The sequence below is a fragment of the Oncorhynchus mykiss genome, chromosome 13, assembly GCF_013265735.2.
Source record: "Oncorhynchus mykiss isolate Arlee chromosome 13, USDA_OmykA_1.1, whole genome shotgun sequence".
NCBI classification, from domain to species: Eukaryota; Metazoa; Chordata; class Actinopteri; order Salmoniformes; family Salmonidae; genus Oncorhynchus; species Oncorhynchus mykiss.
In genome coordinates this window covers 73,143,619-73,158,542 of record NC_048577.1, presented here as the reverse complement: position 1 = coordinate 73,158,542, position 14,924 = coordinate 73,143,619, and the positions used below count along the sequence as shown (strand labels likewise).

The 14,924-nt window shown below is 47.1% G+C and overlaps 1 protein-coding gene across 1 annotated transcript; it reads right to left on the bottom strand.

Moving 5' to 3' along the window:
• Positions 1-910: 910 nt before the first annotated feature.
• LOC110539063 (pentraxin-4) lies at positions 911-14,494 on the bottom strand. Its single transcript, XM_036942141.1, has 5 exons — positions 14,219-14,494; positions 11,855-12,013; positions 11,527-11,634; positions 9,868-10,771; positions 911-1,813 (listed from the first exon to the last, which is right to left on the bottom strand). The coding sequence occupies exons 1-5, from the start codon at positions 14,354-14,356 to the stop codon at positions 1,155-1,157; spliced, it is 1,968 nt and encodes a 655-aa protein (XP_036798036.1). The 5' UTR covers positions 14,357-14,494; the 3' UTR covers positions 911-1,154.
• Positions 14,495-14,924: the final 430 nt, after the last annotated feature.

Genomic DNA, 14,924 nt, shown 5'->3' with positions numbered 1-14,924 from the left:
ATTTTTGCCATTATTTTACAGCATAAGAGCCAGGCAATGATATCGATGTCATATTATGAAGACCTGATGGTTTACATGTTGGTGATTAATTATTGAGTAATCTAGGTATTTGTAGCAGTCTTTACATCAAGGACCTTGGAAATTGAAATAGTTGAAGTAGGCTACAGAAAAAAACGATGTTTTTCCCTCTCAAGTGAAATAATATACTGACAAGACGAAACCATGCATAACAAAGACATACAAACAAATTCAAACGAACTGAGTGAATCAATGTTTATAGATAAAGGGTCATTTGTCTCGTGAATGATGACTGTTATATATCCAGTAGAGTGGAGAGCAGCTCCAATTGACATAATCTTGATTTATTAGCACGATAATAACCGACATCAGATATCAGTTGGTCAACTAGCCGCTAGTCTGTTGATTTTATAACAGAACAATCTGCCTCTCTCTCTCTGTCTGTCTGTCCCTCTGTCTGTCTCTCTCTCTGTCTGTCTGCCTCTCTGTCTGTCTGTCCCTCTGTCTGTCTCTCTCTCTGTCTGTCTCTCTCTCTGTCTAAGTCTGTATCTGTCTGTCTCTCTGTCTAAGTCTGTATCTGTCTGTCTGTAAGTCTGTCTCTCTCTCTCTCTCTGTCTGTTGCTGGGTAACAATATATATGATATGAAATAGTCTTTGTTTAGCCATATAACAACATTGCTTTAAGTAATAATTAATGGCTTTCATTCACATGCATCATTTTTACAGTGTGTCAGTAGCACTGTTTAAGGTTTAGAGAAGAGTTCCTCTTGTAACCCAGGTCCACATTAAGTCCGAAGGGCAGTTCTGCCGGTCTTCATTCTCCCTGGAAGTTAATTGATTAATAGTAAAACATTTAGACAGCTGAATCCCAAGTCAAACCCCTCCAGGATGGTTGTTGTTATTTGTTATTATTTATTTTTAATTAACGCACAATTAAGACCTAGACAACCAGGTGAGGGGAAATCAATTACCTTAATTGATCAATCAAGTACAGAGGAGTAAAAACCAGCCCCACTCTGCCCTAAAGGACCACACCGTAGATCTAGGAGTGCCTATAGGGACGAGGGATGAGGGACGAGGGACGAGGGATGAGGGACGAGGGACGAGGGATGAGGGTTGGTTTGGAATCAGACGTCTCAGCTACAGTGTTCCAGGCACTCGCAGGCTACCTGCTGCACCTCCCCATGAACTCCGTCAACGTCCCCCAACTCGAGCACCACCCCCCGGGGTACCCCCCTCCCCATAGCCACTCCTGTCACCTCCCCAGGACTCAACACCCTGTCCCACACGGTGAACCCCGCCAGGCGCCCCACAAACCCCTCGGTGGGATCAAACCCTCCCCCCTGGCTGTCCTGCTCTGCTCCCAGCACCACTATCCCCCCTCCTGGCACCTCGTAACCCTTCCTGAACCGTGACCCTGCGGAGGTCAGGCGCCGGTCGGTGTAGTGCCAGAATCGTCCCTGGATCGAGGACCAGAGGACACAGAGGTGGTGCCAGCACCCGTCCAGCACAGAGTCCACAGGGAGCTCACGGTACGCAGGGTCTCCCACCACGAAGTCCAGGGTTGCTCGGTTGGGGGTGGAGGAAGAGGAGGAGGAGGAGTTGCGTCCGTATAGGACTAGTTTGTTGTCGTTGTCTTCCGTGGCGTAAGAGAGGAGCGTTCCTACGTACCCGACGTCGACGCGGAGCCACAGGCACACGGAGAGTTCTGGAAGAGCAGGGAAGCTCCGGGAGAAGGTGACGTGGTTCTCAGAGGAAGCTGACGGGAACAGGAGCATGGAGTCCACGTTACAGACTGGAGGAGAGAAAACAGAGAGACAAGATAGTCAGGGAGTACTGGAACAAAAAACACTGCAATCATACCTGGGAGAACTCTAGTTGTAACTACTCGTTGTGACATCAGACCTGGGATAACTCTAGTTGTAACTACTCGTTGTGACATCAGACCTGGGATAACTCTAGTTGTAACTACTCGTTGTGACATCAGACCTGGGATAACTCTAGTTGTAACTACTCGTTGTGACATCAGACCTGGGATAACTCTAGTTGTAACTACTCGTTGTGACATCAGACCTGGGATAACTCTAGTTGTAACTACTCGTTGTGACATCAGACCTGGGATAACTCTAGTTGTAACTACTCGTTGTGACATCAGACCTGGGAGAACTCTAGTTGTAACTACTCGTTGTGACATCAGACCTGGGATAACTCTAGTTGTAACTACTCGTTGTGAAGTCAGACCTGGGATAACTCTAGTTGTAACTACTCGTTGTGACATCAGACCTGGGATAACTCTAGTTGTGACATCAGACCCGGGATAACTCTAGTTGTAACTACTCGTTGTGACATCAGACCTGGGATAACTCTAGTTGTAACTACTCGTTGTGAAGTCAGACCTGGGATAACTCTAGTTGTAACTACTCGTTGTGACATCAGACCTGGGATAACTCTAGTTGTGACATCAGACCCGGGATAACTCTAGTTGTAACTACTCGTTGTGACATCAGACCTGGGATAACTCTAGTTGTAACTACTCGTTGTGAAGTCAGACCTGGGATAACTCTAGTTGTAACTACTCGTTGTGACATCAGACCTGGGATAACTCTAGTTGTGACTACTCGTTGTGACATCAGACCTAGGATAACTCTAGTTGTAACTACTCGTTGTGACATCAGACCTGGGATAACTCTAGTTGTGACATCAGACCTGGGATAACTCTAGTTGTAACTACTCGTTGAGACATCAGACCTGGGAGAACTCTAGTTGTAACTACTCGTTGTGACATCAGACCTGGGATAACTCTAGTTGTGACATCAGACCCGGGATAACTCTAGTTGTAACTACTCGTTGTGACATCAGACCTGGGATAACTCTAGTTGTAACTACTCGTTGTGAAGTCAGACCTGGGATAACTCTAGTTGTAACTACTCGTTGTGACATCAGACCTGGGATAACTCCTTTTCAGAGGGAACAATTGGACTAAAACTCTTTTAATACAGATCCCAAAAAATTGCTACTTTTTAAAACTATTTGAAAACAGATCCCAAAAATTGACTACTTTTTAAAACTATTTAATACAGATCCCCACCGGGGTTATTATTTGACCCTGTTGGTCATCTATGAACGTTTGAACATCTTGAAGAACAATCTGGTGTTAATGGCCATATAGTATTATAATCTCCACCCAGCACAGCTAGAAGAGGACTGTTCACCCCTCAGAGCCTGGTTCCTCTCTACCCAGTACAGCTAGAAGAGGACTGGCCACCCCTCAGAGCCTGGTTCCTCTCTACCCAGTACAGCCAGAAGAGGACTGGTCACCCCTCAGAGCCTGGTTCCTCTCTACCCAGTACAGCCAGAAGAGGACTGGCCACCCCTCAGAGCCTGGTTCCTCTCTACCCAGTACAGCCAGAAGAGGACTGTCCACCCCTCAGAGCCTGGTTCCTCTCTACCCAGTACAGCCAGAAGAGGACTGGCCACCCCTCAGAGCCTGGTTCCTCTCTACCCAGTACAGCCAGAAGAGGACTGGCCACCCCTCAGAGCCTGGTTCCTCTCTACCCAGTACAGCCAGTAGAGGACTGGTCACCCCTCAGAGCCTGGTTCCTCTCTACCCAGTATAGCCAGAAGAGGACTGGCCACCCCTCAGAGCCTGGTTCCTCTCTACCCAGTACAGCCAGAAGAGGACTGGTCACCCCTCAGAGCCTGGTTCCTCTCTACCCAGTACAGCCAGAAGAGGACTGGCCACCCCTCAGAGCCTGGTTCCTCTCTACCCAGTACAGCCAGAAGAGGACTGGTCACCCCTCAGAGCCTGGTTCCTCTCTACCCAGTACAGCCAGTAGAGGACTGGTCACCCCTCAGAGCCTGGTTCATCTCTACCCAGTACAGCCAGTAGAGGACTGGCCACCCCTCAGAGCCTGGTTCCTCTCTACCCAGTACAGCCAGAAGAGGACTGGCCACCCCTCAGAGCCTGGTTCCTCTCTACCCAGTACAGCCAGAAGAGGACTGGTCACCCCTCAGAGCCTGGTTCCTCTCTACCCAGTACAGCCAGAAGAGGACTGGTCACCCCTCAGAGCCTGGTTCCTCTCCAGGTTTCTTCCTAGGTTCCTGCCTTTCTAGGGAGTTTTTCCTAGCCACCGTGCTTCTACACCTGCATTGCTTGCTGTTTGGGGTTTTAGGCTGGGTTTCTGTACAGCACTTTGTGACATCTGCTGATGTAAAAAGGGCTTCATAAATACATTTGATTGGCTTCATAAATACATTTGATATCTTCCTACCTTCTGCTGTTACGACTATCCCCTCATATGGATGTGAGGAGGAGGGAGAGAGAGAGAGCGAGAGAGAGAGAGAGAGAAGGAGAGGGAATGAGAGAAAGAGATCCGGGGATATGAGCAGGAGGATATGAGGGGATAGTCATAACAGCAGGAGGTAGGAAGTTATGAGGGGACAACAACTAGACTATCCCCTACAACTAGACTATCCCCTTTCTCTCTTTCTATCTCCTCCCCTCTCTCTCCCTCCCTCCTCCTCACATCCATATGAGGGGACAACAACTAGACTATCCCCTACAACTAGACTATCCCCTTTCTCTCTTTCTATCTCATTCTCTCTCTCCCCCTCCTCCTCACATCCATATGAGGGGACAACAACTAGACTATCCCCTACAACTAGACTATCCCCTTTCTCTCTTTCTATCTCATTCTCTCTCTCTCTCCCTCCTCCTCACATCCACAGGTCAGGACAATGTAGTAAAAGCAGACAGTAAATCATGAAGCCTGGGGTTCTGGCCGGAGAACAGGACTGGCTGGATGGGGGTTCTGGCCGGAGAACAGGACTGGCTGGATGGGGGTTCTGGTTCTGATAGGGAATATAGGTAGGAAACAGACTGGTACCCAGGAGAACAGGACTGTCAGTGTAACAGCTTTATTCTCAGTCATGTTTTATAGGTCAAACACACCATGATGACGGACAGCTAAAAGCAGACTGGGACTCAGGCTATAGGAAGGAAACAGACTGGTACCCAGGCTATAGGAAGGAAACAGACTGGTACCCAGGCTATAGGAAGGAAACAGACTGGTACCCAGGCTATAGGAAGGAAACAGACTGGTACCCAGGCTATAGGAAGGAAACAGACTGGTACCCAGGCTATAGGAAGGAAACAGACTGGTACCCAGGATATAGGGAGGAAACAGACTGGTACACAGGCTATAGGTAGGAAACAGACTGGTACCCAGGCTATAGGAAGGAAACAGACTGGTACTCAGGCTATAGGAAGGAAACAGACTGGTACCCAGGCTATAGGAAGAGGTGGGACCATCTAATCCCAGTCTTGGACTGTTTCTGCATTCAACAACAGCAAATGAGGAAGCTATAGGAAGGCTATAGAAACAGATTGGTACCCAGGCTATAGGAAGGAAACAGACTGGTACCCAGGCTATTGGAAGGCTATAGAAATAGACTGGTAGCCAGGCTATAGGAAGGCTATAGAAACAGACTGGTACCCAGGCTATAGGAAGGAAACAAACTGGTACCCAGGCTATAGGAAGGCTATAGAAACAGATGGTCCAAACTCACTGAGACTATATCCTGTATCTATCAACACGTAACTCTCTCTCTCTCTCTCTCTCTCTCTCTCTCTCTCTCTCTCTCTCTCTCTCTCTCTCTCTCTCTCTCTCTCTCTCTCAATCTCTCTCTCTCTCTCTCTCTCTCTCTCTCTCTCTCTCTCTCTCTCTCTCTCTCTCTCTCTCTCTCTCTCTCTCTCTCTCTCGCTCTCATCTGTTTATCTATTTAGAGAGCAGAGGACCTTGTAGTCCCAAGGTGGGGCAAATGTAATGGTTCAACTCCCCTTTCCCTCCAAACTGAATGGAAAAACACAACAAGGCCTTTATCAGATGTGTGTGTGTGTGTGTGTGTGTGTGTGTGTGTGTCTGTCTTTCTGGTCTCTCGTGGCTCAGCAGATGTTGTTTCTGGATGTAAAACACATACAGTGCATTGTGAAAGTTTTCTTATGTTACGGCCTTATTCTAAAATGGATTCAATTAATTATTTTCCTCATCAATATACACACAATACCCCATGATGACATCACAATACCCCGTAATGACATCACAATACCCCATAATGACATCACAATACCCCGTAATGACATCACAATACCCCATAATGACAAAGTGAAAAACAGGTTTTTAGAAATGTTTGCATGTCCATTGGTGGTGTGAGTACCCGTGCCGTGTTGGTTTGGCTTTCGTGCCACTTGTGTTGTGCACAGATGATTACGGGTCTCGTCCCGTGTATTGGTACTCCTGTATTGGTACTCCTGTATTGGTACTCCTGTATTGGTACTCCTCACTCTTTTGTTTGGGTTTCTACCCTGTATTTTGTATTCGTGTTTGTTTGGCCTTCATGTCTTTACACGGCACACTGTAATTTGGGTCAATAAAAAAAAACTATTACACATTCCTGCGCCTGTCTCCCATTCCGTCATACCAGCGTGACAATAAGTATTCAGACCCTTTGCTATGAGACGCGAAATTGAGCTCAGGTACATCCTGTTTCCATTGATCATCCTTGAGATGTTTCTACAATTTGATTGGAGTCCACCTGTGGTAAATTCAGTGATTTGGAAAGGCACACACCTGTCTATATAAGGTCCCACAGTTGACAGTGCATGTCAGAGCAAAAACCAAGCCATGAGGTCGAAGGAATTGTCCATAGAACTCCGAGACAGGATTGTGTTGAGGCACAGATCTGGGGAAGGGTACCAAAATATATATACTGCAGAATTGAAGGTCCCCAAGAACACAGTGGCCTCCATCATTCTCAAATGGAAGTTTGGAACCACCAAGACTCTTCCTAGAGCTGGCCGCCCAGCCAAACTGAGCAATCGGTGGAGAAGGGCCTTGGTCAGGGAGGTGACCAAGAACCCGATGGTCACTCTGACAGAGCTCCAGAGTTCCTCTGTGGAGGTGGCAGAACTTTCCAGAAGAACAACAACCTACTCCACCAATCAGGCCTTTATGGTAGGGTGGTGGCCAGACAGAAGCCACTCCTTAGGAGTTTGTCAAAACGCACCTAAAGACTTGCAGACAATGAGAAACAAGATTCTCTGGTCTGATGAAACCAAGATTGAACTCTTTGGCCTGAATGCCAAGCATCACATCTGGAGGAAACCTGGCACCCTCCCTATGCTGTGGGGATGATTTTCAGCGGCAGGGACTGGGAGACTAGTCAAGATCGAGGGAAAGGTGAACGGAGCAAAGTACACAGAGATCCATGATGAAAACCTGCTCCAGAGAACTCAGGACCTCAGACTGGGGTGAAGGTTCAACTTCCAACAGGACAATGACCCTAAGCACACAGCCAAGACAACGCAGGAGTGGCTTCGGGACAAGTCTTTCTGAATGTCCTTGAGTGGCCCAGCCAGAGCCCGGACTTGAACCCAATCGAACATCTCTGGAGAGACGTGAAAATAGCTGTGCAGCGAAGCAACGCTCCCCATCCAACCTGACAGAGCTTGAGAGGATCTGCAGAGAAGAATGGGAGAAACTCCCCAAATACAGGTGTGCCAAGCTTGTAGCGTCATACCCAAGAAGACTCAAGGCTGTAATTGCTGTCAAAGGTGCTTCAACAAAGTACTGAGTAAAGGGTCTGAATACTTATTTAAATGTGATATTTCCGTTTTTTGTTTGCAAAAATGTCTAACTATTCTATGGGATGCTATGTAATGTCACACCACATTATACCTCTCTATGGGATACTATGTAATGTCACACCACATTATACCTCTCTATGGGATACTATGTAATGTCACACCACATTATACCTCTCTATGGGATGCTGTGTAATGTCACACCACATTACACCTCTCTATGGGATACTATGTAATGTCACACCACATTACACCTCTCTATGGGATACTATGTAATGTCACACCACATTATACCTCTCTATGGGATACTATGTAATGTCACACCACATTACACCTCTCTATGGGATGCTATGTAATGTCACACCACAATATACCTCTCTATGGGATGCTATGTAATGTCACACCACATTACACCTCTCTATGGGATACTATGTGATGTCACACCACATTACACCTCTCTATGGGATACTATGTAATGTCACATCACATTACACCTCTCTATGGGATACTATGTAATGTCACACCACATTATACCTCTCTATGGGATGCTATGTAATGTCACACCACATTATACCTCTCTATGGGATACAGTGTAATGTCACACCACATTATACCTCTCTATGGGATGCTATGTAATGTCACATCACATTATACCTCTCTATGGGATGCTATGTAATGTCACATCACATTATACCTCATTATGGGATACTATGTAATGTCACACCACATTACACCTCATTATGGGATACTATGTGATGTCACACCACATTACACCTCATTATGGGATACTATGTGGTGTCACACCACATTACACCTCATTATGGGATACTAGGTGACGTCACACCACATTACACCTCTCTATGGGATACGATGTGATGTCACACCACATTACACCTCATTATGGGATACTATGTGAAGTTACACCACATTACACCTCATTATGGTATACTATGTGATGTCACACCACATTACACCTCTCTATGGGATACTATGTGATGTCACACCACATTACACCTCATTATGGGATACTATGTGACGTCACACCACATTACACCTCCTTATGGGATACTAAGTGATGTCACACCACATTACACCTCTCTATGGGATACTATGTGATGTCACACCACATTACACCTCATTATGGGATACTATTGTGATGTCACACCACATGACACCTCTCTATGGGATACTATGTAATGTCACACCACATTACACCTCTCTATGGGATGCTATGTAATGTCACATCACATTACACCTCTCTATGGGATGCTATGTAATGTCACACCACATTACACCTCTTTTTGGGATACTATGTAATGTCACACCACATTACACCTCTCTATGGGATGCTATGTAATGTCACACCACATTACACCTCTCTATGGGATGCTATGTAATGTCACATCACATTATACCTCTCTATGGGATGCTATGTAATGTCACACCACATTATACCTCTCTATGGGATACTATGTAATGTCACACCACATTACACCTCTCTATGGGATGCTATGTAATGTCACATCACATTATACCTCTCTATGGGATGCTATGTAATGTCACACCACATTATACCTCTCTATGGGATGCTATGTAATGTCACACCACATTATACCTCATTATGGGATACTATGTAATGTCACACCACATTACACCTCATTATGGGATACTATGTGATGTCACACCACATTACACCTCATTATGGGATACTATGTGATGTCACACCACATTACACCTCATTATGGGATACTAGGTGACGTTACACCACATTACACCTCATTATGGTATACTATGTGATGTCACACCACATTACACCTCTCTATGGGGTACTATGTGATGTCACCACATTACACCTCATTATGGGATACTATGTGATGTCACACCACATTACACCTCATTATGGGATACTATGTAATGTCACACCACATTACACCTTATTATGGGATACTATGTGACGTCACACCACATTACACCTCTCTATTTTATAGTTCTTTAATTGGCATTATATCAATGGATGCTGTGTTGTGTTGCTGACAGAGGGTTCCAGAAATCCCCGTTTGAAGATTCCTGGAACCACAATGGAACAAGCAGGACATCCGGAATCTTTCAGCCAGAAATGATGGAAAACCTGGGAATTCTGGTAAAGTTACTGGAGTTTTGCTTTCCTGTTATTGACACCTGACAGAGGTTGATCTGAAGGTACTTACTGGTAGCTTCTCTCCTGGGGATGTGCTGCAGAGGGATCTTGTGTCTCACTGGAAGCTGGAGAAGGTTCTGGATTTGTGATTCCTCTCCTTTCATTTCCTCCTCTTCCTTCCTCCTCTCTGTCCGCTCTTCCTCTTCCTTCCTCCTCTCTGTCTGCTCTTCCTCTCCCCTCCTCCTCTCTGTCCGCTCTTCCTCTCCCCTCCTCCTCTCTGTCCACTCTTCCTCTCCCCTCCTCATCTCTGTCCGCGTCACTTCACTCCTCCTCCACACCTCATCCCCCCTCCTCCTCTCCATCTCTCCCTCCTCTCTCGTTTCCTCCACAGACTGTGGTTTTGGCCCCTGTTGAGGACGACCAGGCCGGGGGCTCTCCTGTCCTCTCTCCCCCAGCCTCTTCCTCTCCTCCTGGGACTGAGAAGGAGGCTGTGTGGGGTGGGGAGGTGGAGGCTGTAGTCTTGTCCTCATCCTCCTTTCTTTTGTGTGTTTTGGCTGGGAATGGGGTTGGGGATGGGGCTGAGAGTAGGGCTGAGGCTGAATGTTAGCCTGAAGCTGGGGCTGGTAATATGTCTGGGTGTCCTGTCTTGGGCTCTGTCCTCTGGAGGCCTGGGTCCTCCGTGGGGGTGCTGTGTCCTGGGGGGTGAGGTTGGAGGTGAGGGTGTTTCCTGCCCTTTCTGATCCCCTGGAAGAGACTACATTCCCCTGTAAAAGCTCCCCCAGCCTCCCTTCGAGCCGGCTCATCCGGAGATCCTGCTCCCTCAGGGACTCCTGGAGACCTCTCAGCCCGACCAGAAGCTCCTCTCGCTGGGCCTCCAGGGAGTCGAGACGCCCCTCCTGGCTGTGGAGCTCCAGGGTGAGGCTGGAGAGAGACTCTCCCTGCTCCTGACTCAGTCTCTGGGTCTGCCTGCTGCCCTGTGGAGAGGAGAGGAGAGGAGAGGAGAGGAGAGGAGGGGAGGGGAGAGGAGAGGAGGGGAGGGGAGAGGAGAGGAGAGGAGAGGAGAGGGAGAGAGAGAGAGAGAGGAGAGGAGAGGAGGGGAGGGGAGAGGAGAGGAGAGGAGAGGAGAGGAGAGGAGAGGAGAGGAGAGGAGAGGAGAGGAGAGGAGAGGAGAGGAGAGGAGAGGAGAGGAGATGAGAGGAGAGGAGAGGGAGAGAGAGAGAGAGAGGAGAGGAGGGGAGGGGAGGGGAGAGGAGAGGAGAGGAGAGGAGAGGAAAGGAGAGGAGAGGAGAGGAGAGGAGAGGAGAGGAGAGGAGAGGAGATGAGAGGAGGGAGAGAAGAGGAGAGGAGAGGAGAGGAGAGGAGAGGGGAGGGGAGGGGAGGGGAGGGGAGAGGAGAGGAGAGGAGAGGAGAGGAGAGGAGAGGAGAGGAGAGGAGAGGAGAGGAGAGAGAGAGGAGGGGAAGGGAGAGGGCATTATATTGGCATTATATTATTCACTAGGGAAGAGTGAGATATTTCTATCTGGGCAGGGTCATCTTAACTCGATCCTGGGAACCTCATTGGCTGCACGTTTTGGTTTTTTCCCGAGCACTACACAAATAACCAACTTTGAATCAGCTGTGTAGTGCTAGGGCAAAAACTGAAATGACATTCCAGGGAGGCCCCAGGACTGACTTTGGGTGGCCCTGCCTCAGTGTTTCCCAAACTGCCCCTGTCTGTAGCTTAGAGTACCTGTCCCTGTCTGTGTCTCAGTCCTCTCTCCAGCGAGGCCAGTCTTCCCTCCATCCTCTTGTTCTTCTTCTGTAGTTTACTGCTCCGGTCTTTCAGGACGTCCAACTCCTGTTTTTTTGGGGGTAAGATTTTTTATGTTTCCCCCCACAAAAACAAAACAGGACGGAAACAAGATAAAACAATGACATTAAAACGAAATATAAGCATAACAATAATTTTAACGTAATAATATAACATAAATATAAATATATATTTATATATTTTAATATAAAATATAACATAATATTACATTAATAATAATATAACTAAAAATGATATAAACAGTAACCTGTGTGTTGGTGTCTCTGAGTTGTGTTAGTTCCTGGGTGAGGTTTCTGTGTTGGTCAGACAGGGTCTGAACTCTGACCTCTACTAGGGAGGTCGACACATTAGACATATGGTTCAGAAGGTCTAACCGGCTCAGGGTCTGTTCCTGGAATCGACGGAACTGAGGAACAAACACACAACCAATCATCTCCAGTTCTTACACACACACTATATTTACAGCAGTACATGGAAACCCATTCAAATGAGGGGATTCGACATCATCTCCAGTTCTTACACACACACTATATTTACAGCAGTACATGGAAACCCATTCAAATGAGGGGATTCAACATCATCTCCAGTTCTTACACACACACTATATTTACAGCAGTACATGGAAACCCATTCAAATGAGGGGATTCGGCTACTTCAGCTTCACCCGTTGCTGACAGGTGTATAAAATCGAGCACTCAAGCCATGCAATCTCCATAGACAAACATTGACAGTAGAATGACCTCACAGAAGAGCAGTGACTTCCAACGTGGCACCGTCATAGGATGCCACTTTTCCAGCAAGTCAGTTCATCAAATGTCTTCCTTACTAGAGCTGCCTCGGTCAACTGTAAGTGCTGTTATTGTGAAGTGGAAACGTCTAGGAGCAACAACGGCTCAGCCGCAAAGTGGCAGGCCACACAAGTTCACAGAACAGGACCGCTGAGTGGTGAAGAGCGTAAAAATAGTTTGTCATTGGTTGCAACACTCACTACCGAGTTCCCAACTACCTCTGGAAGCAACATCGGCACAAGAACTGTTCGTCGGGGAGCTTCATGAAATGGGTTTCCATGGCAGAGCAGCCGCACACAAGCCCCATGCGTAATGCCAAGCATCGGCTGGAGTGGTGTAAAGCCTACCGCCATTGGACTCTGGAGCAGTGGAAACGCGTTCTCTGGAGTGATGAATCACGCTGGACCATCTGGCATTCCGACGGACGAATCTGGGTTTGGCGAATGCCAGGAGAACGCTACCTGCCCCAATGCATAGTGCCAACTGTAAAGTTTGGTGGATGAGGAATAATGGTCTGGGGCTGTTTTTCATGGTTCGGGCTAAAACCCCTAGTTCTAGTGAAGAGAAATCTTAACGTTACAGCATAAAATTATATTCTAGACGATTCTGTGCTTCCAACTTTGTGGCAACAGTTTGGGGAAGGCCCTTTCCTGTTTCAGCATGATAATGCCCCTGTGCACAAAGCCAGGTCCATACAGAAATGGTTTGTCGAGATCGCTGCGAAAGAACATGACTGGCCTGCACAGAGCCCTGACCTCAACCCCATCGAACACCTTAAGCCAGGCCTAATCGCCCAACATCAGTGCCCGACCAAGTCCCCGCAGAAATGTTCCAGCATCTAGTGGAAAACCTTCCCAGAAAAGTGGAGGCTGTTATAGCAGCAATGTTCCAACATATAGTGGAAAACCTTCCCAGAAGAGTGGAGGCTGTTATAGCAGCAATGTTCCAACATCTAGTGGAAAACCTTTCCAGAAGAGTGGAGGCTGTTACAGCAGCAAAGCTGGGACCAGCTCCATAATTTTCTTGTAAGTAAACAATAACATATCAAGGGAGACACACACATGAACAGACTTATACACAAACACACTCACACAAACACACTCACACAGACACACTCACACAGACACACTCACACAGACACACTCACACAGACACACTCACACAGAAGCACTCACACAGACACACTCACACAGAAACACTCACACAGAAACACTCACACAGACACACTCACACAGAAACACTCACACAGACACACTCACACAGACACACTCACACAGACACACTCACACAGACACACACACACAGACACACTCACACAGAGACACTCACACAGACACACTCACACAGACACACTCACACAAACACACTCACACAGACACACTCACACAGACACACTCACACAGACACACTCACACAGACACACTCACACAGACACACACACACAGACACACTCACACAGACACACTCACACAGAAGCACTCACACAGAAACACTCACACAGACACACTCACACAGAAACACTCACACAGACACACTCACACAGACACACTCACACAGACACACTCACACAGACACACTCACACAGACACACTCACACAGACACACTCACACAGACACACTCACACAGACACACTCACACAGACACACTCACACAGACACACTCACACAGACACACTCACACAGACACACACACACAGACACACTCACACAGAGACACTCACACAGACACACTCACACAGACACACTCACACAAACACACTCACACAGACACACTCACACAGACACACACACACAGAAACACACACAAAACCATACACACCGACCTGATCGTCAAGTCGTCTGAGTCTCTGGTAGATGGGCTTCCTGAGCTCAGCAGTCCCCTGTCCCCTACAGGCCTGAAGCTGGAGGACAACCAGGAGAACCAGGGCCAGGGCCCTCCGTCCGGCTCTGAGGCTGGTCATAGTGCAACGTGGCTGGGTTAGGGCCGGGCCGGGGTCTGGGTGTCTAGAGGTGCGGAGGTTGTTAACTCTGAGAACTACCGAGGATAACTAATAGAGGTGAAGGAGAGAGAAGAGGGATGGGGCAGTGCAGGGATGGGAAGCCCCCTAACACACACACACACATCTGTTTTTTTCCCACAATGCATCACTGGCAGGGAAGCAGAGGCAGAACATGATGACTTTACCAGACACACACACACACACACACACAATACACACGTGAACACAAACACACGCATGAACACACACAACATTAACAAATAGGTAAGTGAAATAAACTCAAAACAAGAAAAGTATTAAGTAACAAATAAATTATATTTTACAAATTACAGATTTTCTCTTTTTGCAGTGTAGTATAGATATATATTAGTCAGGTAAATGTAGTTGTATAGATATATATTAGTCAGGTAAATGTAGTTGTATAGATATATATTAGTCAGGTAAATGTAGTTGTATGATATATATTAGTCAGGTAAATGTAGTTGTATAGATATATATTAGTCAGGTAAATGTAGTAGTATAGATATAT